Source organism: Hemibagrus wyckioides, linkage group LG08 (assembly GCF_019097595.1).
Source record: "Hemibagrus wyckioides isolate EC202008001 linkage group LG08, SWU_Hwy_1.0, whole genome shotgun sequence".
In the NCBI taxonomy this organism is placed as follows: Eukaryota; Metazoa; Chordata; class Actinopteri; order Siluriformes; family Bagridae; genus Hemibagrus; species Hemibagrus wyckioides.
In genome coordinates, this window is record NC_080717.1 from 12,520,504 (window position 1) to 12,548,481 (window position 27,978).

General features: G+C 37.2%; 1 protein-coding gene and 1 long non-coding RNA gene across 4 annotated transcripts; one reads left to right on the forward strand and one right to left on the reverse strand.

The window, feature by feature from the left end:
• The first annotated feature begins 828 nt into the window (after positions 1-828).
• Positions 829-7,441, forward strand: LOC131357779 (uncharacterized). The gene is made up of 2 exons (XR_009205320.1): positions 829-1,165; positions 3,319-7,441. It is a non-coding gene; the product is annotated as an uncharacterized LOC131357779 (long non-coding RNA).
• timm8a (translocase of inner mitochondrial membrane 8 homolog A (yeast)) lies at positions 6,591-27,946 on the reverse strand. Of its 3 annotated transcripts, none has more exons than XR_009205319.1 (3): positions 27,695-27,946; positions 9,216-9,428; positions 6,591-6,729 (listed from the first exon to the last, which is right to left on the reverse strand). XR_009205319.1 is itself a non-coding variant. In XM_058397067.1 (2 exons), exons 1-2 carry the CDS (start codon positions 27,803-27,805, stop codon positions 9,267-9,269), a joined length of 273 nt encoding a protein of 90 aa, XP_058253050.1. In that variant the 5' UTR covers positions 27,806-27,945; the 3' UTR covers positions 9,183-9,266. The 3 variants fall into 3 exon arrangements, 1 of the variants encoding a protein (XP_058253050.1); XR_009205318.1 differs by lacking the exon at positions 6,591-6,729 and adding an exon at positions 6,993-7,132; XM_058397067.1 differs by lacking the exon at positions 6,591-6,729 and having other exon boundaries at positions 9,183-9,428; positions 27,695-27,945.
• Between the last annotated feature and the right edge of the window lie 32 nt (positions 27,947-27,978).

Here is a 27,978-nt window from a genome sequence, read left to right on the forward strand (position 1 = left end):
CATTTGCAATCCATGTGTTAAACAAAATAAAGCAGGTCCAGGTGAATAACAGTAAGCATCTATAATGTAATGAGAAAGAGGAAGTGCTGTGTAGGAGGACCTTCTGACTTTTACAAAGCACATATACTGGAGACTCTTTCCATAAACGTTAGATAGCTAAAGCTGTTAGAGCTGTTATTATAGCAAAGATAACTTATTTACGTCTTTTAACAGAAAAGCTCACCATAATAATTACTACGGTGGCCTAGAGGTGCAAAACAAAATAATAAATCAGTAAACATAATAACAAACTCGAAAACAAAATAACATCCGAAAACACAATGACAATTCAGACAAACCGGAAAAGGTAGGTATAGTTTGCGAATGGAATTCTTACCGCTGATTGGACGAGACATCGGTCACTCAAGATATACAAGCGATAGGAAATTGTGTAGCTAACTTTATTTCTTGTACATGCGTGTTCTGCGCTCACTTTAATTCTTTCAAAGAAAATTACAAACATATATTTATCTTAATAAGAAAACGGAATTCATTAGACGCTACTTTGAAGATGGACATTCATATGCCGTGATTTTAAATATACTGATATATATTTATATTTAAATATACTGCGTATCATGGCATAAAGATTGTTTGCGATGTCTAAAACCTACACACCTAAAGAACGTAAGTATGTTTCGAAGACCAAACTATTCCAGATTAAACGATGTAATAAGCGTTATAAGAGCAGAGCTGTGTTCATATACAAGCCAAATCAGCGTCCTACTGCCGCAGCCAGCTGTACTTCCGTATATCTTGAGTGACAGATGTCTCTTCAAAGGTAAGAATTCCATTCGCGAACTATACCTACCTTTTATTGTTTCTCTAAGTTGTCGTTGTGTTTTTGGATTTGTTATTTTGTTTTCTGATTTATTTTGTTTTTCAGTTCGTTATTGTGATTTTTTTTTATTTTGTTTTTGGATTTGTTATTTTGTTTTGCACTTTTGTTTCGGCCACTGTAAATTACCCACATTTAAACATTTAAATTGTTTTTTGTTTTCATTGAACCCCTGTGAGTGAGCCCAGAAGGAAGAACCCCAAGGAGGTTGTGCGAGAGAGAGAGATTTCAAGATAATAACAGAATAAGCAAAATAACGACCGAGTGGCTTTATACGAGACAGCTAAGGTAACAAGTGAGCACTAAACATACACAATACAAAGGGTGAATAGAAATTGAATACTATTTACAAAGGAAATCTGGTAAAGAAAGAACTTAAACTTAGCATACAACAGGACAGAAATTAACTATAAAATTCAACCAAACAGCAACAGTGTATAAAATAATACACACAAATCATAGAATTAAATACAAAATGTTAAAAATAACGGAAAAAAACTAAAAAGAAAAGCACACAAAATAAAATTTTGATTTAATTCTGAGTATTATTTTTAAGAAGACCATTGGGTAATAACACTAAAATACTATGTTTAATTGTGAGAACAAAATGACTTGTTTATTTAAATAAGAAAGGAGTTAAACAAATAAAGAAAATAAACAAATAAATAAAAATCAGTGACGACATATTTTGGGTTACCAAGAGTTGTACCTTGTGGGGATGACCAAGTAAATTATTTTGGTACTAGTTTTGGGTCCCAGGGTCACATGACCTAGAAGATATTAAAGGAGTAGTGATTTTTTATTTAATAAAATAAATAAATAACTACAAATTAATTCACATGATGCATGATTAATACTATCTGGGTAATTCTCATGAAACCATTGAAACACCATGGCACTAATGATTTTAAATATAAAATGTGTAATTTAGTGATATAAAAAGCATCAGAATAAAGACAATACTGTTCTCTACCTTGCACAATGTGTAATTTCAACATGAAAATTCATTCATTTTTTCTATTTTACTGCATTTTCTACTGAAATTCTCATTAACGCAATGTGTCCGGCTGTGTTTGAATGTGTGTTATGTTGTAATTTAAACAAATTAACAAAAAAAAATTAGAAAAAAAATAAATGGATGTTCTACTAGATTATTTACTGAATATTCATGTATAATCATGTAAAAAAGTAGGAAAATGATGTGTCCATGCCTGATGTTCTCATCCTCCGAATCATTTATTAAGGACTATTTAAACACACATACAGAATGTAAATAAATTTTGATTATGAGTGATGGAGCCCATGGGACAGTTACTTCAAGATGGCTACTAGGTAAAATCATCTCTTCATATCTCTCCAGTTAAATGTTAAATATTCTATTGTCAGAATGTTAACTTTTTGATTATCATTACTGAAACAGGAAGTTTTCTACATTTCAAACATTTTTAGAGTTAAAATTTTTTTATGAAAATGTATTTTATTGAGGCCTAATTATATGCACTGAGAAAAATTAGTAAAGCCATCATGTCTTCTCTATTGTTAGCACCAATACTGAGGCACCTCATCCTCTACAACACCATTCTCATATACCGCAACAATTTAAGGCTAGTTGTGGTTAAGAGAAGTTATGTTTCGGGAATGAGAATTTAAAGCATGTTGTTTGACTTTCAAATATCTCTTATGAATTTGATGTTAATTTAAAATTTACTTACTGTTGATATTTTGCCTTATGATTTATTTCATTGTTGACAGTCAGTAAGTGAGAAAAAAAAAGCTTTAGCAAAGGCCAGGTTGACAAAGTTAAGAACCCAGAACTGCTGGAGGAGTACAGAAGGAAAGATGAGGTTAGGTTTGGGGATGTTACAGCAGGTGTAATTAGCAAAAAACACCCTACAGTGTTAGGAAATGTACATGAGAGTACACAGACAGACACACACACACACACACACACACACACACACACACCCCTTTAGCCACTACTATAACAGGACTTTGGTGCTGGATTGAGTTTACTGTTCATACTGTGGGAAATTCCCACCACACTAAGGCATGTAGGTTGTGTGATTCTTAAAGTGACAGCAGCCTAATAAATTTGCTGGACTCTGTCATTAATTTTAATTAAAAATAAACTTCAGTAGTTTCAATTGTTAATAATTTTGTTATTATTTAGTAATAATTGAATTACATAATAAATAAACAGTTATTTGTTCTTCTATTTGTAATTTGTTTGTTTTTTATTTTCTTGTTTACTTTATTTTTCAATTCATTTCAAAGACTAAAATTAAGCTCTACCCCACCCCAAAACTTCAGGCCCAGTACACACAGTACACACACACAGAGTAAGCATCAAGTCTATACTATATGATGATGCATACTTAAAATGTTTTTCCCCATGTTATGAGACATGCTAATTTAATGTAATGCTTTCTTTCTGGTTTCAGCTATCAAAAACGAAAACAAACTGGCAAAATAAAAAATAAGAACAGCTGACTAAGAAGCAACATGAAAAGAAAAAAAAGACAGTGGTCAGTTATTTTTTAGTGCCATGGTAAAATGGTTCATGTTTTTTTTTTTTTAGACATATTGAAATCTACAGTATCTCACAAAAGTGAGTACACTCCTCACATTTTTGTAAATATTTTATTATATCTTTTCATGTGACAACACTGAAGAAATGACACTCTACTACAATGTAAAGTAGTGAGTGTACAGCCTGTATAACAGTGTAAATTTGCTGTCCCCTCAAAATAGCTCAACACAGCCATTAATGTCTAAACCGTTGGCAAAAAAAAGTACACCCCTAAGTGGAAATGTCCAAATTGGGCCCAAAATGCCACCATTATTTTCCAGCACTGCCTTAACCCTCTTGGGCATGGAGTTCACTAGAGCTTCACAGGTTGCCACTGGAGTCCTCTTCCACTCCTCCATGATGACATCACAGAGCTGGTGGATGTTAGAGGCATTGCGCTCCCCCACCTACCGTTTGAGGATGCCCCACAGATGCTCAATAGGGTTTAGGTCTGGAGACATGCTTGGCCAGTCCATCACCTTTACCCTCAGCTTCTTTAGCAAGGCAGTGGTCGTCTTGGAGGTGTGTTTGGGGTCGTTATCATGTTGGAATACTGCCCTGCAGCCCAGTCTCCGAAGGGAGGGGATCATGCTCTGCTTCAGTATGTCACAGTACATGTTGGCATTCATGGTTCCCTCAATGAACTGTAGCTCCCCAGTGCCGGCAACACTCATGCAGGCCCAGACCATGACACTCCCACCACCATGCTTGACTGTAGGCAAGACACACTTGTCTTTGTACTCAATTCAATTCAATTCAATTGCACCTTTTACAATGAACATTGTCTCAAAGCAGCTTTACAAAAGAAGAAAACAGAGGAAGGGGAGGGGAAAAATGAAAAATAATAATAAAAAATAAAAACAAAAAATAACTAATTAACTAGAAATAAGAATAAATTATTAAATTCTATAATTAGACTATTTTATCCTATTTTATCCCTAATGAGCAAGCCTGTGGCAACAGTGGCAAGGAAAAACTCCCTGGGATGGAAAGGAAGAAACCTTGAGAGGAACCAGGCTCAGAAGGGAACCCATCCTCATTTGGGTGACACTAAACAGAAAATAATGTAACTGTAGCTGATTAATGTCCTTTCTACAACAGCAATCAATGACCCATGAGGAACTATCAGGTCAGTGTAGTTTCTAAGGTCATTATAAACACTAGTTCTTTGCTGTCATGGGCTGACAGATGAAATGGCATATCTGTGATGGTGTGAAAGTCCCCAAGTGGCTCTGTCCATGGCTGTCTCCTGGTCCACACAGATCCATCCACAGCATCAGTGGGCACCATCAAGCGGTGAGACTCCGACCAGGGGTAGCGCAGCGGTCGCACTGGAAACTGGCAAACACTGGGAGCTCAGGAGTGGGGTGTATAACTCGACAGAGAAGGTAGAGAGAGAAAGAGAAAGATATTAAGTTTCTGATCATGTGATGTTTAAGGACAATGTAGATTATGTGTAAAGTGCAAGCAGGGACTCCAGCAAGACTAGCTATGACAGCATAACTCCTCACCTGGTTGCCGCCACACACGCTTGACACCATCTGAACCAAATATGTTCATCTTGGTCTCATCAGACCACAGGACATGGTTCCAGTAATCCTTGTCCTTAGTCTGCTTGTCTTCAGCAAACTGTATGTGGGCTTTCTTATGCATCATCTTTAGTAGCTGTTGGCTATTGTCCCACCTTCTGGGACAACAGCCATGCAGACCAATTTGATGCAGTGTGCGGCGTATGGTCTGAGCACTGACAGGCTGACCCCCCACCCCTTCAATCTCTGCAGCAATGCTGGCAGCACTCATGCATCTATTTCCCAAAGAAAACCTCCGGATATGACGCTGAGCACGTGCACTCAACTTCTTTGGTTGACCATGGCGAGGCCTGTTCTGAGTTGCGGTTGCTGTTTTCTTAGGACTTATCCTAGAAATTATGTTCAAAAAGGTGTTAAATGGTAAGTAAAAGTTTTTAAATTAATGTTCACAAATACTCCAGACTTTGTTGCTAATGTCTGGAAAAAAAAGTTAATTTAAGCATTTTTAAAATTTTCATGTTTGAAATTTTTAAAACCAAGATTTTGTGAGAATCACCCGTCTATTAATTAAATTATTATTAATAAATTAACAAAAGCTGTATGCAATGATGCATGGAATATGTATATTTAAGAAGAAATTAACAAGTGCCACATTTCATTTGAACAGAAATTTTTCGACGGTCCCTAAAATACAGCTTCCAAATATCAAACTAACTTCACCGCAGTTGTAAATAAAATATATCGACATTACAAAACAATACTCATTTTAACATAAGTGATATAAAAGGAAACGATAAATCCAAACGTAGACCTCTGTTCTGTTAACTTCATCTGTTGTGACTTGAGTCTCCAGCTGATGATGTAGCTTTGAAGGAGGCCTGCCTGGGCCTGATTACCATGCCCCAATACCTTGACTCCACTCCCAAGTCAAAACAGTGCCAGAAAGTCAAACGTAAAGAAACGTGAAGCGCAAAGAAAAAACTGTATCGCAAACTCACATTTCACTGAAGCGCAAAATAAAAGCAGCATCGAATATAAATTTAAGTCATTTATATTTTGCAACTCTATTTTTGTTTTGCAAAACTTCTCTCACAAATTTCATTTTTTCGTTTGCAATACATAATTCTTTTGCGAATATATGTGGCAATGAATTGACTCCATACATATCTAATTTACATTTTCAACTACTTAGAATAAGGAACAATTATTAAATTATTAATCAACATAATGATTACAACATTTAAAAAATTGTTTTTTCAATTCAGTATAAAATTAGAATAAAGAATAAATGCAAATTACAGGAACCTCAAACAATATGCATTTTTTGGGACTTGAGTGAATCTGTTCTCTCTCAACCCATATAACAGCAGCTGAGAAGTGAGCTTGAGAGCCATATTGTGTGCAGGACAGTCACTAATATCTGTTACTAGATTTTTTTGCTAGGCCCTATATACCTTTGAAAAGTAACATTTTAAGCAGTCTCTCAATGAACACAAAAACAATCTCCAAAATGTTGACAAGACTAAGTTTTAGATAACATCTGTTTAACTTATAACATGAAAGTAAGGTTAATAATATAACTTAGAGAACAAAATTTTCAGTTTTACTCAAATTAGGGTCTCTGGTCAAGTCTCTGGAACAAAGCTAAATCTCGCAGACATATCCAGGTCGTCCACGGAAGTTAACACCTCGACAGGAGCGTCTTTTGATGAGAAGTGTTGAAGAAAATCGGCATCTAAGTTCACTGCAGTTATCTAAAGAAGTAGAAAGCCAAACTGGGGTGACTTTTCCTGTGACATAATATGGCATACACTGCAGAGGAATGGCATGCATGGGTGCCGTCCATGAAAGAAGCGTCTCCTAAAGCCCAGGCACAAAAAAGCGTGTCTAGATTTTGCCAGGGCCCATGCTGACAAAGATAAAGACTACTGGGACTCTATACTCTGGAGTGATGAGACCAAGATAAATGTTTTTGTAACTGATAGCCTTAAAACTGTATGGCATTGCAAAGGTGAGGAATACAAAGAAAAATGCATGGTGCCTACAGTGAATCATGGTGGTGGCAGTGTCTTTATGTGGGGCTGCATGAGTGCTGCTGGTGTCGAGGAGCTGCATTTCATTGATGGCATCATGAATTCACAGATGTTATGCTGTATACTGAAAGAGAAGATGCTACCATCACTCTGTGCCTTTGGTCGTTGTTCACTTTTTGTGCACTACTACAGCAACAAGAAGTATACAGTTTTATGCAAAAGTTTGGGCACCCCTGAAAATTATCAATTTCAATTTAGAATCTGCTGGGTTTTCGAAGTAGCAACTTCATTTGGATATAATTTATAGATTATGGAAACAGCAACATTTCAGTTTTGAAATAACATTTATTTAATCAACAGATACAATGCAATGTAAATCATAAAAACAGACAGGTGCAAAAATTTGGGCACCCCAATGAAATAATGACATCAATATTTAGTAGAGCCACCTTTTGCTGAAATAACAGCCTGTAGATGCTTCTTATAGCCAGTGATAAGTCCTTGAATTCAGCCTGCATGTATTTTGGACCATTCTTCTTTGCAAAATTTTTCCAGTTCAGTCATGTTTGATGGCTGGCGAGCGTGGACAGCCCTTTTCAAATCAATCCATAGATTTTCGATGATGTTCAAGTATGGGGACTGGGATGGCCATTCTAGAACACTATCTGTGTCTGTGCATGAATTCCTTGGTAGATTTGGAGCAATGCTTTGGGTCATTGTCCTGCTGAAACAACCAACCCCGGCGTAACTTCAACTTCTTGACCGATTCTTGAACATTGTTCTTGAGAATCTGCTGATACTGGGTGGAATCCATGTGACCCTCAACTTTGACAAGGTTTCCAGTACCCATGCTTGCCACACAGCCCCACAGCATGATGGACTCTCCAACAAATTTCACAGTAGGGAGCAGGTTCTTCTCCTGCAATGCTGTTCTTTTTCCACCATGCAAAGCGCCTCTGGTTGTGACCAAATAACTCAATCTTGGTTTCATCTGTCCAGAGGACATTATTCCAAAACAATTCTGGCTTGTCCAGATGAGCCTTTGCATACCTTAAATGACTCTGCTTGTTAGCAGTATGCAGAAAAGGCTTTTTCCGCATCACCCTTCCATTGAGCTGTTCCTTGTGCAAAGTTCGCCGGACTGTAGAATGATGTCCAATGATATTGTCAGCAGCAAGATGTTCTTGGAGCTATTTGGAGGTGGTTTGTGGTTTGACCGTGACCATTCTAACCATTCTTCGTCTTTGCCTTTCAGATATCTTTCTTGATCTGCCACATCTTTCTTTCACAAGGACTGTTCCTGTGGCCTTCCATTTCCTAACTATATTTCTAACTGTGGAGACAGACTTTAAACCTTTGTGACAACTTTTTGTATCCTTCTCCTAAATAATGTTGATGAATTATCCTAGTTTTTAAGTCATTAGAGAGTTCTTTTGAGGTTCCCATGTTGCTACCTTTCCATAGAGATGAAGGAAAAGCACAACTACCAATAAGCTACCATAAATATATTTTTTCATGATTGGTTTCACCTGTTTCTTTTTTCCTTTCTATTGCAATCAATTAGTATTAAGTATTAAGTGACGACATGTATTCAAATCCACACAAATGAGAGGGTGGCCAGACTTTTGCACACCCTTTTTTTCACTTTCAATTTTATTTTACACAACACAGTACTGCTACACTGAGAATTTCTGTCTGAAAAACATCACATTATCCAGCCTTCTCTAAAAAAAAAAATAATGGCATATCACTACAATCTTTTTTTTTGTAGAGAAAGAGCACATTATTATAAAGCCATAGAGGGGTGTCCAAACCTTTGCATAAAACTGTATATGGGATACATTTGAGTTATAATAAAACTCCTAACCTTAAATGTAGAAAGCATATTTATAAACATTTAACATTAAATTTATGAAATCAATTCAATTTTTAATAAACAAAAATATTTCCATTCCAGTTGGTATGCTTCAGTTTCTGTTATATACAAACTTTTGTCCTTTTGTGTTAAGCCATTTTAAATTTTAAGGGAGTATTAATGGTTTTCTTCTTCCCTTACAGTCACTCCTTGCATTTAACAAGAGTTAATGGAAGCCTCCTGTGCAAGTATATGTTCATACTGATTTATTTCTAAGATTTTTCTAAATATAAATCAGGCACTTTGAGAGAATCAAAAATGTTTTCTTTGACAGTTTAATGAGTTATTTTACTGTGAGTAAGGGGAACAGATGACTTTTTTCTGTTGAGATTTTAGGTTCCAGCTAGTCAGTTATAGTCTCTGAGAAGGAGTCTCTTGTCTTCTGAGTTTGTTCAAGTCTGTTGAGGATAAACTGGCTTGTGTCAATGAAACGTTCGACACAATTTATAAAACACACTTCTGTCCTTGAGTCAAGCTTGGGACCAGGCTTTTCCGTGCACTTTTCCTATACAGAAAAACAAGTACAAAACCACAAAGATTACAAACACTCACATTGTATTTACATTGGGCAAAATTACATCATGTTTAAAAACTAATGAAGAGAACCACAATAAATATAATAAGAAAATAAGAACCTACATGACTCATACTGTAAATGCTACAAGATTAGCAAAGAAGGCAGCTTCAATATATTGTATGAAATGCTAGCAAAATCAAGTAGTCAATAGGCTCTCAACCATGGGATGGAGCCATAGGAAGTTAACATAATATGATCATATACATTCACTGGCCACTTTAAACCATGGTGAACAGAAAAGCATCTCTGCATGAACAAATCATCAAACCTTTAGGTGGGTGGACTACAAAACAACAGAAGACCACATCAAGTTTCTCTCCTGTCAGCCAAGAACAGGAATCTAAGGCAACCATGAGCTCAGACTCAGAAAAAATTACCTGTTCTTTTAATCATTTGTTCCATTATAGCCTTAGATTCTTGTTGCCTAAAAGGGTTTAGATATTTTTGTGCATGCTGAGATGCTTTTTTGCTCACAATGGTTATAATTTGAGTTACTATATCCTTTCTAGCAGCTCAAAGCAATCTGGCCTCTTGCCTCTCAATTTCAAGTCATTTTCAACCATTAACTGTCACTCACTAAAGGTTTGTTGCACCATTCTACTGTTTTGTATGAAAATCCCATGCAGTTTTAAGACCAGCCTGCCCAATAACCATGCCATGGTTAAGTCACAAAGATACATTTTTTCACAATTTAGATATTTCATGTGAACAGTAACTAAATCCTTTGACCTGCAGGATTTGTGCGGTATGCTGCTGCCACATGATTAAATGATTGTAGTAGTACATAAAGAGCAGGTGTACATGTGTTCCTATTAAAGTGCACAGTGTGGGTACAGTGGAAATGCATGCTTATATCACTATAAACATGCATTACCACTGTACACACACTATGCACTTTAATAGGAACACATGTAATGAAATAAAATGACTGGCCCTCTTCTGGCTCTGGTTTTATTTGACTGAGCTTTATTGCTTTGAAGATAATTAGTAAGATAAGTAAATGGTGGGGGGTGCTGTTGAGCACGTAATGGAGTAGGACGTGGTTTAGGAGGCTCCGGTGGATTTTTGACATAATTGTTATTAATTTACACTTTCCAGTTTTAATTTCGCTGTTACTCTTCCCCGTTATCAGTTTTGTTTTTATATTTGATTTTGGAGGCGGTTATGATGTCCGGTAAGAACACCAAAACCCGCAGTACAACTCAGACACAAGTGAGGCCTAATCCACAGGTCATGGCCTCACCTTCGCATGATTCACCACCGCACGCTGATCCCTCTATTCTCCAGACAGTTTCTGTAATTGACACTGGTGCGTTGAAGCTTGAGATATTGTCTTCTTTGAGGAACGAAATTGCCGAATTCTTTAAGGCGGAGCTACGTGCTGCATTGGGGGATGATCTCTCTACAATAAAATCTGAATTACAAGCTGTGAAGACACAACTGGCAAATGATAAGGCTGCCATCGATGCCGGGCTGTCTGCGCTAAAGGGTACCGTAGGTGAGATGGAGCGTTCGCTCTCTGATTGTACCGATGACATTACTTCCATGCAAATTACGATACAACGTCTTACTGCAGATTTGGTTAAACTGGACAATAAATGGGAACAACTCTGTGACGTTGAGGGCATGCGCTATGGTCCGTTTTACCCAGCACAACTGCGGAACACCTACAATGGTGTAGGGAAAGATTTTCTTTCCGCGGATGAAGCCAAAGACTACGTTAAAGCTATCCAAACTGTGTGAAGTGCAACAGTGCAAATACTTCACGTTTAATTGTGGCTTATTGTTGAATAGTTTTTTTTTCTTATTGAATCAAAATGTGTGATCTGTTTATATTCTCTAATGCTGCTTCTGGCTATGCCAGCTTCTAATTTAGTAAAGTTAGTGTTTTTACCTTGATATATTGCACATCTGATCCTAGGTTGTCTTGGGAAACAACAGATTTAATTTATGATAAATATGCATAGTTTATTTTATATATTTGGATAAGGTATGTGGGGTGTTCCTAGAAATATTCACCTCTAGGGTTGTTTTCCCCCTCTTCTAAGACCTTAATCATTTATCTATATGTTCTTCTAAGCTGGGGATGAGAAGATTTAAATAACTTGCATTTGCCCATAACTCTTGGCTTTATTTAATCTGTGGGAGCCTTTCTGTTTTGTTTTTTTTCCTTTTACATTAGGCTCACTCTCCGAGTCGTGGTCACAGTTACTGTGAGAGCGACTTTTGTTTCAGATAGTTTACATTGCTGTCTCCTAGGGTTACTGTTAGGAATGGAGACTAGATTTGTGTTTGGTTTTATTTATTTTTGTGAGAGGGGTTTTTTTTGGGGGGGGGGGGGGCATCCTTCTGGCTCTTTGCAATTCTTTGTCACTCTACATCTTTCTGGATAAATGGCTAATTCCTGTGTAGGCCCAAGTTTGGCTGGGAGTCGCACACCTGTCCGTTTTCTTAGCTGGAACATCAGAGGTATGGGTAATCTACTAGCGTTTTTATTCACCCGAAACGTTTACATGCTGATATAGTGTTTTTACAAGAAACACATTCAAGTTAAACCACCATATCACCATAGACTTCTCCGTCCCTGGGTAGGTCAAATTTTTCATTCTAACTTTAATTCTAAATCATGGGGTGTGGCCATATTAATAAACAAAAAGATACAGTTTTCACCTACCCATATAACTGCTGACAGGAATGGTATCTTATTGTTGCAGGGACACTATTCCAGACCAAGGTTTTGCTAGTAAATGTATATGCTCCAAATTTCAGTGATCCAGGTTTTGCAAATAAATTACTTTTATTATAAAATTACTTTTTGGGGGAGATTTCCGATCCAGTTTTGGATCGCTCTAGCTCCTGCCCTGTGTCCCAGTCTGCCATGTCTAAAACATTCTTTAATTTCATGTCCCAGAAAGGCCTTGTAGACCCATGGAGATTCTGCAATCCTGAGGCAAAAAAATTCTCATATTTCTTCTCAAGTGCACCATTCATATTCTAGAATTGATTATTTTTTTATTGACAGTCTTAATCCCTCTGTTGTCTCTTCAGATTATTTAAGTATTGTAATTTCTGACCATGCTCCCTTATCACTGAATATCCAATTTTCAACTCCTAACCCCATCTTCTTGGCGGTTTAACTCGCTTCTTCTAGCGGACAAAGATTTTTGTTTATTCATTTCTAAAGCTATTGACGAATTTTTGTTGTTTACCCATCTAGATTCCACTTCTTACACGTTATTATAGGAAACTCTCAAAGTTTATCTTAGCGGGCAAATCATTTCATATTCTGCTTTCCTACATCGAAGTCGCAGGACTAGGCTCAATGAACTTTCATCTATTAGCAAACTCGATCATATGTATGCATCCAATCCTTCTCTGGAGTTGTACAAGCAGCGCATTGATTTGCAAACAGAATTTGATCTTTCAACAGAAGAAACTGAACGTATGTTATTACAAACTCAGGGAACGTATTATGAATATGGTGATAAATCAAGTAGATTATTAGCACATCAGCTAAAACGACAGGCTGCTTCAAGCATAATACCACAAATAAAAAATGATTCAAATATTATTACTACTGATCCCATAGAGATCAATGCAGTTTTTAAATCATATTATTCCTCCCTCTATACAGATGTGGCAGTTAAGAATGCATGTCAGAGGGACAGGAATCCCGCGACGACTCGCGGCATTGTGAGTCACACTCTCGCGCAGGAAAGATGAGACCAGTAGGCGGCAGTCATTTTTCGTGTACATTGAAATCGATGAACATAACGTGGCACTGCGGAGAGCAATTGGCGTATTCAAAAGCTATTTAAAAGCTTACGGAGCAGTCTGTTCTTGCAGTAGGCTACTTTGATGTCATAAACCGATTGGTCTGTGAAGCGCTGCATGAAGACAAACACATTAAATGATGTGCTTGGATCACGAGATTCGTAGCAATATGGGATTAAATTCGTAATATTTTGAGATTAATGTCATTATTTACATTAACGTGTTTAGAGTGATGAATATATTAGGCCTATTTGTGTATAGTGAAATTAATGTATTAATAAAACGACTTAATGCATTAAGCTACGTTGAGAATACGCGTAAAACTGAAACTTTACTCGTTGCATGCGCATCTACCTGTTTTAATAATAAGGTAGGTATAACTTATCTGCTTTGAACATTACTCCAAACACGATGTATATGGCATTATAAATAAAACATTACAACTTAATCCCTATATTGCATGAGTTTAATAATGTTGCATGAAGTCAAATACATTAAATGATGTGCTTGGCCACAGAGTTTCTCTCAGAAGCAGATTAAAACAAGCAACAAAGAAAGTAAACATGTGGAATTCATATTTAACATTTTCAGCTGTGAGTTTTCAATGTGATAACATGGAGTGAGGTTTTATTGCGTGTGATGGTAGTGGGAAGAGCGCATTGCCCTGCAGGCAGCTGAACACGGTGCGCGAGCATCCATCAGGATACGTTTAAAAAAAATCTCAAGATTCTACAAATGCGCCCTTCTTCTACTTACACACTTGTTTTGAGTGTAATGGGTAAAACATATTGTGCCTAAAAGCTATTTTAAGCCATTGTTATAATATTATAGCAATATGTAAAAATTTGTTTATGGACTGGTCAAATGGCTCTAACATTTTTGTGGCTCAGTTATTAATAGTTTTTACATCATACGCGTTTGATCGTTACTGTAGCACTTATATATTATCTTATGTCACGTTTATATATTCTCTAAAATACTTCTAACTATGAAATACATCTATCTGAACATGGTCTCTGTTTAATAATCACTGCGGCATCTTACTCCTGCAGCCCGCTGCTATGTACAGTACTGTAAACTCGTGCACTCTGATTCTTACTTCCCACATTCATCCGAGTTTATGTAGCGCATTTCTTTGACATTAAATGGCATATAAAAAGCTTTACAGGAGCCTCCGCCTATTACAGTAGTTTTGATATACTATCTGATTTAATATTGTTCGTTAATTGTTTCACAGCTTAAATGTACATTAATATACATAGACTAACCCAGACAGCTGTTTGTTAGTGGATTAAAATATCGGAAGTTTTACGATGTTTTTGAGGCGATCTCTTCGCCTTTCTTCCCCAAAGAGGTGCTAAATGTAATTTACATGTAAAAACCGGTTTGAGCAGTGTTCAGACGATCTGAGATATCTTCCCCCACAATGCTTCCCCCACATTGACTTTTAGGGTTGGGGAGGGTTTACTCTTATAAGTTAGATTGTCAGAACACGGTGCCAAATTCGGGGATAAAACTGTATAATAACTCACCTTTGTATGTCACAATCTAGTCTTTAGTTAGTTTAATCGGTTTAATATTTCCTAACCAAAATGATGAGCAAGCTGAAGAGTCTGCGTAATGTTTATTTTTGATTTAATGCAATCAGACCACGTTTTTATTATTTTAAGGTTTTTATTGAGTGATTACATTGGGCGGCGGTTTCTTTTATGATAGTTTCCTCGAAGAAAGACCGGTCCATTATCCCTTCAAATATTGCAATCGGTCCTGGTCCAAGTCTGGATATTGCCCCCCAAACAGTGCTTAATTTGTAAATGAATAATTTCCGGAACAAAACCAGCAGTCTCTCGCTGCTGTGACCGACACCAACCACACAACTTCAGTTTTCCCGGAACATGACGTCACTAACTGGTGGTAGCGCAATTATAAACATTAACCCGTTGCTGAATGGTTTTGTGTATTATTCTGTTCCATATCGATCATATATTTCAGATGATATGTGTTCCTAAATACTGACACCCGCTACATTAGAATGTATATACGCCCCAAGTCGAAGCCATTTAACTCTTTGCCAGGGGCGATTCTAGGATTCTCTACACGCACTCTATGAGGGTAAATAGTAAAAATAAATTAATTAATTAATTAACAGGCTAGGATGGTAAACATTTGAGTACTGAACACACACACACACACACGTCCTCTGCTCCTCGCTCTGTGACACCGCGGTCTGTGGATTGAAAAACGCGCTGAAAGACAGGGAGGAGCCAAAGTCTGCCGGTGTTTTTATATAAAATTTAAAGGGGACTGAGGAGATCAATTTGTGTAGAGCATGGGCTTCGCTAGGCCATGGTGATCTCCTCAGTCCTCTTTAAATTTCATATGAAAACAGCGGCAGACTTCGCCTCCTCCCCGTCTTTCAACGCATTCTTCAATCCGCAGACCATGGCGTCACAGAGCGAGGATCAGAGGACAAGTGTGTTTGTGTGTGTGTGAGATCAGGAAGACTCATATTTGGCTTGTTCAGTACTCAAATGTTATACACATCTATGCCATACAGTGGAATGCTGCAATAAGTTTACCATCCTACCTTGTTAGTCAAACCTTTATTTTAATTAATTTTTTTTAACTATTATACCCACATCGGGGGCTGAGCCCACCTTAAGTGAAAATCCTAGAATCGTTCCTGGTGTAGAGTTTATGGAGAATGGCAGAATTTTAGGAGGGCTGAGTAGAAATGTTAGGGGGGCTAAAGCCCACCTAAAAATGGCCTAGCGTCGTCCATGCTGCTACCATATGCTTTCTGCTATCTGCATATGCGATTTAGTAGGACTGTGCTCAGTATCATTTATCTGATCAGTGGAGGTTTCTGTCACCGATGACGTGGTTGCGTCCTCCGTTACTGACTGGTGTAACTCGCTTTGCTTCTGTCTCCCACTATCTTGATAAAAGGTGTGCAGTTCCATTTTCCATTTGTTCCATGATCTCTTTTGATCAGGCACACCAACTTTTCTCGTGGATTTTAAAAAATTAAAAAATATGTTTGACGGTCTCTTTGACATTTTTAAAATATCATATCATATTTATTTAGGTAGATCAATAAACCATTCTTTTTTCCGCTGCTCTCTGCGCGCGAAACAATAATCACCAACCAGTGAGTAATTGTAAATGCGCATGCAACGAGTAAAGTTTCACTTTTACGTATATTCTCAACGTAGCTTAATGCATTAAGTCGTTTTATTAATACATTAATTTCACTATACACAAATAGGCCTAATATATTATTCATCACTCTAAACACGTTAATGTAAATAATGACATTATTCTCAAAATATTACGAATTTAATCCCGTATTGCTACGAATCTCGTGATTTTTACTTTAGTCTCATAGTGTTAACTTTATTCGCGAAATATTACTACTTTGTCACAATTTTATTTAGTTTGACTTTTTTCTGGAATAACTACCAGTTAAATTTTGCATTATAATGACTTTAATCTCAAGAGGTTTTCCATTTTAATTTTTATCTTTGCACAGGCATCTTTAAAGTTGAACAAAAAAAGTTATGCGCAGATGGCAGGAAAACACCAGCACAATTAAGTATTTACAAAGCACATAAAAATACTTCGCAGCTTTACACTCACACAGTCACAGGTAAATTTATACATATTCATTTAAAATGTAAATATTACTATATATGTATTAAAGTATTAAAATATATATATAAGAACTGTGTTATACTGTATAATGTGCTCTGGCCAGAGTTGTACCATGTGCCACCTGGTGAAAATTCTGTGAAGTACAACACATGCATTTAAATACCAAAGCACCGACTCACAGAATCTCACGGCAAACTGCGGGCGGAATCGCGGCATTTTAAAATGACCATTCTTCCTAAATTTCTTTATTTTTTTCAATCACTTCCTTTATTTCTACCTAAATACTTTTTTGATTCATTCGATAAAATCATAAGCTCTTATCTTTGGGGTGGGAAACCTCCTAGAATCCGTAAGACCTTATTACAGAGATGTAGACTTAGTGGTGGACTTGCTCTGCCTAATTTTCAAATATATTACTGGGCTGCACACATTCAAAAATTAAATTTTTGGATAAACTCATCTGAATCTCCATGGTGCAAATTAGAATTACTGTCTTGTAAATCATCCTCTATATTAGCTCTACTTTGCACTTCCTTTCCAATCAAGCCCACTCAATATACTGATAATCCAGTAGTATTTAATACACTTAAAATGTGGTATCAATTTAGACGTCATTTTAAATTTGGAACTGCGTCCATTGCAACTGCATTGGAACTGCAAATAGGTCCATTGAATAAAAATCATTTGTTTCCCCCATCACTTCTAGATTCATCATTTTCAACATGGTACAAAGGCATCACGCATTGTTATAATTTGTATGAAGATGGAGTCTTTAAAAGTTTTGCTAGTCTGTCCTTGGAGTATGAGCTGCCTGCATCTCGTTTCTTTCGTTACCTACAAGTCCAGATGTTTTCCTGATTTTCCTTCTGTACCTCCCAAGCAGCCCTGGGAAAGCCTGCTCACATTTAATCCATATCAGCGAGATGTTATTTCAAGAATATATAATTTTATATTATCGCTTAATAATGGTATAATTACTAAAACCAGGACTGCTTGGGGAAAATGAATTGGGATTGCAGTGGAGTGAGGAATGCTGGGAGAAAGCCATAGACAGGATACACTCCAGCACTTCCTGTGCCCGCCTCAGTCTTATTCAGTTTAAGGTTTTGCACAGAGTACATTATTCCAAATCTAGGCTGGCTGAAATATATCCTGATGTTGAGGATAGATGCGACAGGTGCCATGCCTCTCCCTGTAATCTAAGTCATATGTTCTTTTTGTGCCCAAACTTGCAGGACTTTTGGACAGGTTTTTTCAATATCATGTCCACTATACTTGGGGTGCAGTTAAAACCATGTCCATTAATTGCCATATTTGGCATTCCGGATGATTCAGTCCCTTTGAGTTCTGCACAAAAAGATGTTATCGCTTTCTTTCTTTATTGGCCAGATGCTCCATACTCTTACACTGGAAGTCCATTGAGTGTCCCTCTATCTCTCAGTGGATTAAAGATTTATTATTTTTTCTTAAGTTGGAGAAGATTAAATACACACTGAGAGGCTACTGATATGTTCTTTCACAAATGGCAACCACTAATTTCTTATTTCACAAATTTACAGGTATTGCCTGAAAGTTTGTCTGAATTAGGTCATGCATCCGAGTAACCTTTCTGATTCACACAGATTCGAGCTGGAGGATGTGGGGGGTGGGGGGAGGGGGTGTGAATGTGCGTTTGCGTGTGTTTTTGGGTTTGTTCTCATTTCATTTCTCTTTTTTCTTGTTTTATAAAAACAATAATATACTTCACTCATTGTTCTTTGACATATTTGTATATAATTGTTCTATAAAAATAATTTGCAAAAAAAAAAAAAAAAGATGTAAATGGTGACTTCTCTAGTTTACTATGGTAACGTTTGGTGTTCCAAAAGGCTCTGTTTTAGGGCCACTGGTTTGTTTATACATGTTTTCTTTGGGAAAATTATAATCTAATCATAATATTAGAGTTCACTGCTAATGAGAACTGTATGCTTCAGCAAAGCCAAATAAGCGATAGTCTTAATAAGTAAAATATATAATGTGTAGGCTACTGTAAAATATAATGTTGATTATCATTAATTTAATATTTATTGCTATGTATTATCTAGGTCATACACTAGGTCATAAACAGGAAATATAGTTACAAGCAACGATGATTGGGCCCAAGCAATGGTGGCATCGCCGCCCAAGCACACCAGACAAAGTAGGCACAGTGGGTACATGCATTTAAAGGGGAAATATCAAAAGGACAAGAGTGACAATTTGGGTCTAATGAAAGTGATCACAGCAATGTACACTGATGGCAAAAAGACAACTGCCTCTCGCTCTAAACTATATAAGGGCAAAAGTGACAGTTTGGGTGTAATGAAACAGATCATAGCAATGTCCAGTGATGTCAAAAGGGACAATGACTCTCCCTCTAAACTATATTACTATATCAGTTACACTATATTGCCAAAAGTACTCACTCACCCATCCAAATAATCAGAATCAGGTGTTCCAATCACTTCCATGGCCACAGGTGTATAAAATCAAGCACCTAGGCATGCAGACTGTTTTTACAAACATTTGTGAAAGAATGGGTCGCTCTCAGGAGCTTAGTGAATTCCAGCATGGAACTGTGATAGGATGCCACCTGTGCAACAAATCCAGTCGTGAAATTTCCTCGCTCCTAAATATTCCACAGTCAACTGTCAGTTGTATTATAAGAACGTGGAAGTGTTTGGGAACGACAGCAACTCAGCCACGAAGTGGTAGGCCACGTAAACTGACGGAGCGGGGTCAGCGGATGCTGAGGCACATAGTGCGAAGAGGTCGCCAACTTTCTGCAGTCAATCGCTACAGACCTCCAAACTTCATGTGGCCTTCAGATTAGCTCAAGAACAGTGCGCAGAGAGCTTCATGGAATGGGTTTCCATGGCCGAGCAGCTGCATCCAAGCCATACATCACCAAGTGCAATGCAAAGCGGCGGATGCAGTGGTGTAAAGCACCTCGCCACTGGACTCTAGAGCAGTGGAGACGTGTTCTCTGGAGTGACGAATCGCGCTTCTCCATCTGGCAATCTGATGGACGAGTCTGGGTTTGGCGGTTGCCAGGAGAACGGTACTTGTCTGACTGCATTGTGCCAAGTGTAAAGTTTGGTGGAGGGGGGATTATGGTGTGGGGTTGTTTTTCAGGAGCTGGGCTTGGCCCCTTAGTTCCAGTGAAAGGAACTCTGAATGCTTCAGCATACCAAGACATTTTGGACAATTCCATGCTCCCAACTTTGTGGGAACAGTTTGGAGCTGGCCCCTTCCTCTTCCAACATGACTGTGCACCAGTGCACAAAGCAAGGTCCATAAAGACATGGATGACAGAGTCTGGTGTGGATGAACTTGACTGGCCTGCACAGAGTCCTGACCTCAACCCGATAGAACACCTTTGGGATGAATTAGAGCGGAGACTGAGAGCCAGGCCTTCTCGTCCAACATCAGTGTGTGACCTCACAAATGCGCTTCTGGAAGAATGGTCAAAAATTCCCATAAACACACTCCTAAACCTTGTGGACAGCCTTCCCAGAAGAGTTGAAGCTGTTATAGCTGCAAAGGGTGGACCGACGTCATATTGAACCCTATGGATTAGGAATGGGATGTCAATTAAGTTCATATGTGAGTCAAGGCAGGTGAGCGAATACTTTTGGCAATATAGTGTATATATATATTATATATATATATATATATATATATATATATATATATATATATATATATATATATATATATACACACATATACATACATATTACACATACACAGACACACGGGTTGGACAATGAAACTGAAACGCCTGGTTTTAGACCACAATAATTCATTAGTATGGTGCAGGGCCTCCTTTTGCAGCCAATACAGCATCAATTCGTCTTGGGAATGACAGATACAAGTCCTGCACAGTGGCCAGAGGGATTTTGAGCCATTCTTCTTGCAGAATAGTGGCCAGGTCACTACGTGATGCTGGTGGAGGAAAACGTTTCCTGATTCGCTCCTCCAAAACACCCCAAAGTGGCTCAATAATATTTAGATCTGGTGACTGTGCAGGCCATGGGAGATGTTCAACTTCACTTTCATTTTCATCAAACCACTCTGTCACCAGTCTTGCTGTGTGTATTGGTGCATTATCATCCTGATACACGGCACCGCCTTCAGGATACAATGTTTGAACCATTGGGTGCACATGGTCCTCCAGAATGGTTCGGTAGTCCTTGGCAGTGACGCGCCCATCTAGCACAAGTATTGGGCCTAGGGAATGCCATGATATTGCAGCCTAAACCATCACTGATCCACCCCCATGCTTCACTCTGGGCATGCAACAGTCTGGGTGGTATGCTTCTTTGGGGCTTCTCCACACCATAACTCTCCCGGATGTGGGAAAGACAGTGAAGGTGGACTCATCAGAGAACAATACATATTTCACATTGTCCACAGCCCAAGAGTTTCGCTGCTGGCACCATTGAAACCGACGTTTGGCATTGGCACAAGTGACCAAAGGTTTGGCTATAGCAGCCCGACCATGTACATTGACCCTGTGGAGCTCCTGACGGACAGTTTTGGTGTAAACAGGAGAGTTGAGGTGCATATTTAATTCTGCAGTGAGTTGGGCAGCTGTGGTTTTATGTTTTTTGGATACATCCCTTTCAGACAGCTTCCTCTTGCGTCCACAGTTACTCCTGTTGGATGTGGTTCGTCCTTCTTGGTGGTATGCGGACATTACCCTGGATACCGTGGCTCTTGATACATCACAAAGACTTGCTGTCTCAGTCACAGATGCGCCAGCGAGACGTGCTCCAACAATTTGTCCTCTTTTGAACTCTGATGTCACCCATAATGTTGTGTGCACAGTTTTTAAGCAAAACTGTGTATATAAAACTGTGTATTCACCCAGAAAAATGTCTACACATTTCAGGAAAGGAAAAATTTGTATAAATATTTTATTACTAAATGTATTGCTATATATTGATGTATATGATGATATTATGATATGATAATATATTAATTGTGAACATGAAGCCATATTTAAAAAATAAATAAAGGGAAAAGAGCCTCTAGTGGACATAGTCTAGCACTGCAGGAGTCAGGTCAAAACCATGTCTAGTCAATTGACAAATGTATGGATAAATGTAAAAATTTGTTGTGAGCCACGCGAGCATCACAAAATCATGAAACTAAGCAAACTTACTCACAACCAGTTGTTCTTTCTATATAATATGTTTTGAAACAGTAGGACTTTCCACTGTTAAGATATAAGAACATTAATTTTCTTCAATTATGTTCTTATTTACATCCTCACCATAGCAACATCATTCAAAATATTACAAATTCCTTCACAGTTTCACATCAGCCATGTCTTGAAATTATTCTGTGACTAAATCAGGTGAAAGTAAGGGACAAAACATTAGATTTCTAAAAGTGACACACTTCCTGCTGCCAGTTGGTGGCGCTATGACTGAGATTCACAGTAGTCATGTCCGTGTGATCAGCTTTCTTCTCTTAACATAAAGTTGAAGTTTGATTTACATCACTCAGTATACACCGAAGTTATTAGTCCTTTCCTGTTTCCTTTTATTCGCCATAAGTTTAAGGGCTCCTCCCAGCTGAACCGTTTGAGATATTAAGAATCCCTTAACAATTTTAACTCCTCAATGTCTTCAGATCATACTGGACCCTGTTTGTGCCACGCCCAGGGCTGAGCCACAGTGACGTCCTAATGGCCGTAGGTTCCAACCTGTCTGCTGATTTTCAAGAGTTTTTGAGCATGTTAAGGGGTCCGAAATGCCCCGAAAGGTTGAAAAAAAAATATATATATATAAAATTCTAACGAAAACAATAGGGCTTCCGCACCTACGGTGCAAGGCCTCTGGCCTTGCTCCTTCGGTGCTCAGGCCCTAAAAAAAGAATAATCCTTAGAAGAACAAGAGGGCCCTTCGCACTGCTAGTGCTTGGGCCCTAACAAGTATTAAGGACTGCATCCTCAAAATCACTGCATGGAGTTATGATGACTAAAATTTCAGAGTTCAGTGATATTAACTATGTTAATTTTGATTGAAACAGTATGGCTGTTCATCTGCCTGCTGCTTCACACTTGCAACACATTTATGGTCTGATTTTTGCATTTTGGTATATATTTGTAATGTGTCACTCATACAACCAGTGATGGTGAAAACATTATATTCCAATGCCAAATCAGACACATATGTGGTTAAGAAACCAGTCTTTCCAAATAGATCAGAGCCAACATTACGCTATTCTTGAACTGCACACAGAGCAACAGCAGTGTTTGGAGGCTCTCCTCCAGGAACAGTTTGATGATCAACAGGTGCTTCAGAGCTTGGTTCACCTGGTGGGTACTCCAGTAACAGCTTATTACATGTCTAAAAAAGGATCTCAGGATGAGCCAAAAACCTTTATTGAGCTCTTCCAGTGAGGTGGCAATGTGGGCCTGCCCAGAGACCCAGTGAGCAGTTTGTCATCTACCCCTAATATCTGGAGAAGCCCAGCTTGGAGGAGGTGTTCCAATAGGCTAAGGTGCACTTGATGGTACATTAGGGGACTGGCAGCTGCTTTTCAATTAAAAAAAATTGAATTTCCTTTTTCATTTAAAATAGGAAAACTATTAATTACACATTTGTGATACTATGTTAACTTTGTACAGTGACTACATCAGGTTTTAAAGGAAATGTGTGTGCAAATTTAGTTAAGTCTAACTAAAACCCAGTATAAAGACAAAATGTTTTATTGTGCAATGAGTGTTGAGCACAAGTGTTAACACTTACTCACACAAGACAGATCGATATATATTTTGAAAGTCAAAATTGTAAAATAAAATATAATTAAAAAATATCTAAAACATGAATTATATTGGTATTTTGCAAATTTCCAATTTCATAAATAATTCAACCACTTAGTTATTTATAAGCACTTTTGTCCTCCAGAGTTGTGGTCAACACTCATTTGGCAATAAGACCATTTACTTTACTTTTTATTAGGTTTTACTTTTTCCAAGGACAATAATCCTTATAGTTTTGAACACTTTTCTCCAACATATACATGCAGTGTATAAACGGTGGTAAGAATGGTGCAAAAAACAAAAGATCATACTGTGAGGTTGTGCACTCTATTTAAAAAAAAAAAAAAAAAAAAAAAAGGGGGGTTCCTTGAGGTTCTATATAGAACCCTGGGGTTCTGTACTTGGCCAATAGAACCTTTTACCAAATAAATGGTTCTATGTAGAACCCTTGGAGAGCAAAGAACCTTTTTTATTAAAATGGTTCTATAATTCATGTTTTATGACTGAAATGTAAACTAAAGATTACACAATAATTATAGGCCTACACAACACATTCACAAAGCTTTTTGAGTCAAGACCCAGGAGAATGACTGCTGTAGTGAAAAACGAGAGTCAATAAATATTAATATCTAGTCAATGTATCATTTGAGCTTTTTTGTGCAAGTTTGTACATTAGTATGAAACTTATATTTCCTAATACATTATAGTTTGCCTTTTTGACGAATCATTTTGCGAAATAAATAAACTAACCAGGTGTTTTCTTTATTTCGTACTATACCATATTGTGATGGTTAACCCGAAGGGGGCATTAAAAACAAATAATGGTAAAAATGCCCTCTGCTGACGTAGATGTGTTTCATCATCCTTGAATTCCTATTGGTGTATTGGCGAAGATGAGCCTCGAGACAGCGACAGTTAATTTTTCAAACTGAGGAGTCCGCCATTTCTGCCCGTTCATACCCTCAGGTAAGTTAAGTTTTTACATTTTTGAAATCATATTACTGAAATATTTAGTATCATCAGTTAATATTTCTAATTGTAAGAGTAGCCCTTGTGTTAAATAGTAATACTAGAAGCAAAATGGATAATATTTACCTCAGTTAAAAATACTGCTGGGTAGCACTGACGGGCTTCCTCAGCCGTCGGTTCAGAAAGCCCTGTTAAATTGATTTTGCTCCGGTTTTTAAATGAATTAAGTTACAGTCTCCCTTTATTTCCTTTTCAATGTTAATTAAATTGTCAACAACAATTAGACAGCTGTGTTATAAGGAGACGAGCTTCGAGACAGAAGCGTGAATATTAATTTCAATGAAGCGCGCGCGCTGTTCGCTAACGGTAAGCTAACGATAGGCACCGATTTAAAAAAAAGTGAACCGGGTGGAAGGCGGAGGGTATGATATGTGAATGTTTGTCGCAGTTTCACACATACTCAGTTTGCGGTGAGTATGTTTCTCAGGCCCATGTTAACAGGTGTAGTTCAACAAGTTATTAACTTTGGCCCGCGAGGTCCACTTTCGTGCACTTTTTAGCTCCAACATTGATCAGACTGTTACTTTTCAGTATTGTATTTCATTGTATTTTATAACAGGTAAATGTCAAACATGTTGGTTGTTGGGTACTGAAATAATACATTTTATTATATTTCTTAGGTACCCAAATCATAAAATGTATGGAGATGTTCTGGGGAGTTTGATCACCCGCTTTCCATTATTGAAGGATGACAGCTCCTTTGGTTATGTATGTACATATTGCTGCTCTTTTAAAACTGTGAAAACATTGGGGTCATTGCTCATTAAAAAATCTCACAGAAAAAAAAAAATCTACTTTAAAAGAAAGTATAAATGTGTCTACTGGATACCTTGTTGGAATGCCTTTAAAAAAAAAAGGATTCCCTTGGTTAGCTCATCAATCGTCCTGCAAATGAAGGAGAAGTATGGGATCAAAAGGAAGTGTGCTGGACAGACAGACTCTGAGGGACTTAGTCGACAATAAAAGGCAAGTTCAGTTAAATAAATTTTGTGTCAAGGCAGATTAAATTTGTCTTAACATGAAAAACATGTTGACTATTATTTCAGAGTGCAAAATGTAGAAGAGAACCATTGGATATAACAGCATATAATGATTCTGCTTGTTCACAGGAGGTATTTGGTTTAGTTTTCCTTAAGTGATACATCAGTTTTTAAGATTGATGTTTCAATCTTAAATATTTTATTCTGTGACTTTGATTCATATTTACATACTGCACAATACTGTCTTCCTACTTCAGATTGTGTTGGACCTGGAAGTAACGGGTTAGGATGAGAAAAGTTTCCGGGAACACATTAATGCCATCACCCTGGAGTTGCGTAAAAGCAACCCCAGTTAATCTGAGGTCAAGAGCCAGATGAAGCGCATTCTTTTCCAAAGAGTACAGATTATGGAGAGGCCTGCAGCTGAAGTAATGAAGCAGTTTCCTTTTCTTGGAGTGCCACAGCTTGTGAGTAAACACTGTTACATTTTGTGCCAGGCAGATAAGAAAAATCAATGTATATTATATTTTTGTGAATTCCTATGGCTCATTTGGTACAGCAATGCAATGCAAAAGGATATCCCAGGGAACACATACTGATAAATGTATAGATTAAATGTATTTTAAGTCCCTTTTGATAAAAGCGTCTGCCAAATACAAAGTATATATATATATATATATATATATATATAGCTGTTAAAAATTGAGGTCACTCAGAAATGTCAATGTTTTAATGAAATTTCACAACAAATGAATTGTAAATTGAATAGAAAATATGATCTAGATGTCTACACTGTATTTCTAATCAAGTTCATGTTATTTTAATCATATGGGCTTCAATGCCTGGAGTAATTTTGATTACTTTACCATGGCCACTCTTTTTCTTATTGAACATTCTGTCTCGGAAATACATCACTATATGGTAGTCAGTTGCAACCTCCAGTTTATGCTGACTTTAAGGAACTTGTTTGACTGAAAGTGTGTAATTTGGATATATGCACCTGAAGTAAACAAATGTTTTGTATTTAAGATGCTGCATGAAATGACGATGAGGTTTGGCACAGACTTGCCAAAGAACATGGAAACATCTCTAAATGAAATGGCCCCAAACATCATCAGGATTGCAAAAGAAGTATAAATTGTAGTGCTATTTAATAGATGTTTTAATTGTTCATGTATTGGTTTTATCTGCATTGTGATTTGTTTTTCCTCATTTCAGAGATACATGTAAAAGTTAAGTACTGTATATGTACATACAGTACATAAACAAGCTTATGTATGTTTATTAAAAATTGAAAATGCTTAAGTAAAATAATTAAAACTAAATGATTGAACATAATTAAACATTTTAAATGTAAAATAATTTAAAGTTTTGCTGTCTAATACAGAGGTGCAATTTTAAATATGACACTAATATTTTTGTATAATAAATTCAATAAATTTAAACTTTTTTAATTTTCTGGATTGGTTATATTTTCTTATTCAATAATAAATAACTCTTTCAATAATAAAGAACCCTTAAATGGTTCTAAAAAGAACCATCTCACTTGGATTCAAAGAACCATTTGGGGTTCTAAATAGAACCATTTGTTTTAAGAGTGTGGTGACAATCCTTGGTTGAGAAATAGGTCAGAGGAGACTGGCCATACTGGTTTGAGCTGACAGGAAAGTTGAATGAGCCTGTATGTGTTCTGAATAAAATAAAATAACAGTGCGTGCATAAAAGGATGCAGTTAAATTAAAACTAAATATTTATGTTTGTGCTCTGTAATGAAAAACGGGAATTTACATTGATGTTATTTCAATACACTTAACTGACAATAATAAAAATTTTGATAATAAATAACCCACATCTTATCTTAACAGCAGCAACTTTACCAAAATAGAGTCGCGTATCATATTAACTCAGAAAGCTAAAGCAATTTAATGCTAATATGATTAGCTTGCTTTGACTTTACTTACCCAACAGACTTCCGTCATTTGGTGAACCAGCTGCTGAAATCTTTGCTTTTGAGACTCAGTTTCAATGAACTGCTGCAGCTGGGGGTCAGTCCTCACGCCTTCACTGTCCATTAGATTAACGTATGTTCAATTTAAAATTACTGGAAAATAGCGCCTTAAATCTCGTGATCCTACCCTTCATGTGTTACATGCCTTAGTCGAGGAGAAAAAAGGTTTCCTTCTTGAGCTTTGTGGCGGTTGGCAAACAACAATATGTGTATGTACGCCATCTACTGGTGTGGAGT

What these genes read in the sequence shown, in the direction of transcription:
- timm8a (XM_058397067.1), bottom strand. Translation starts at nt 27,805, where the DNA reads ATGGACAGTGAAGGCGTGAGGACTGACCCCCAGCTGCAGCAGTTCATT. An exon ending in AAATGACGGAAGTCTGTTGG is followed by an intron (nt 9,429 to 27,694) that starts GTAAGTAAAGTC and finishes TTTTCTGTATAG; the next exon opens with GAAAAGTGCACGGAAAAGCC.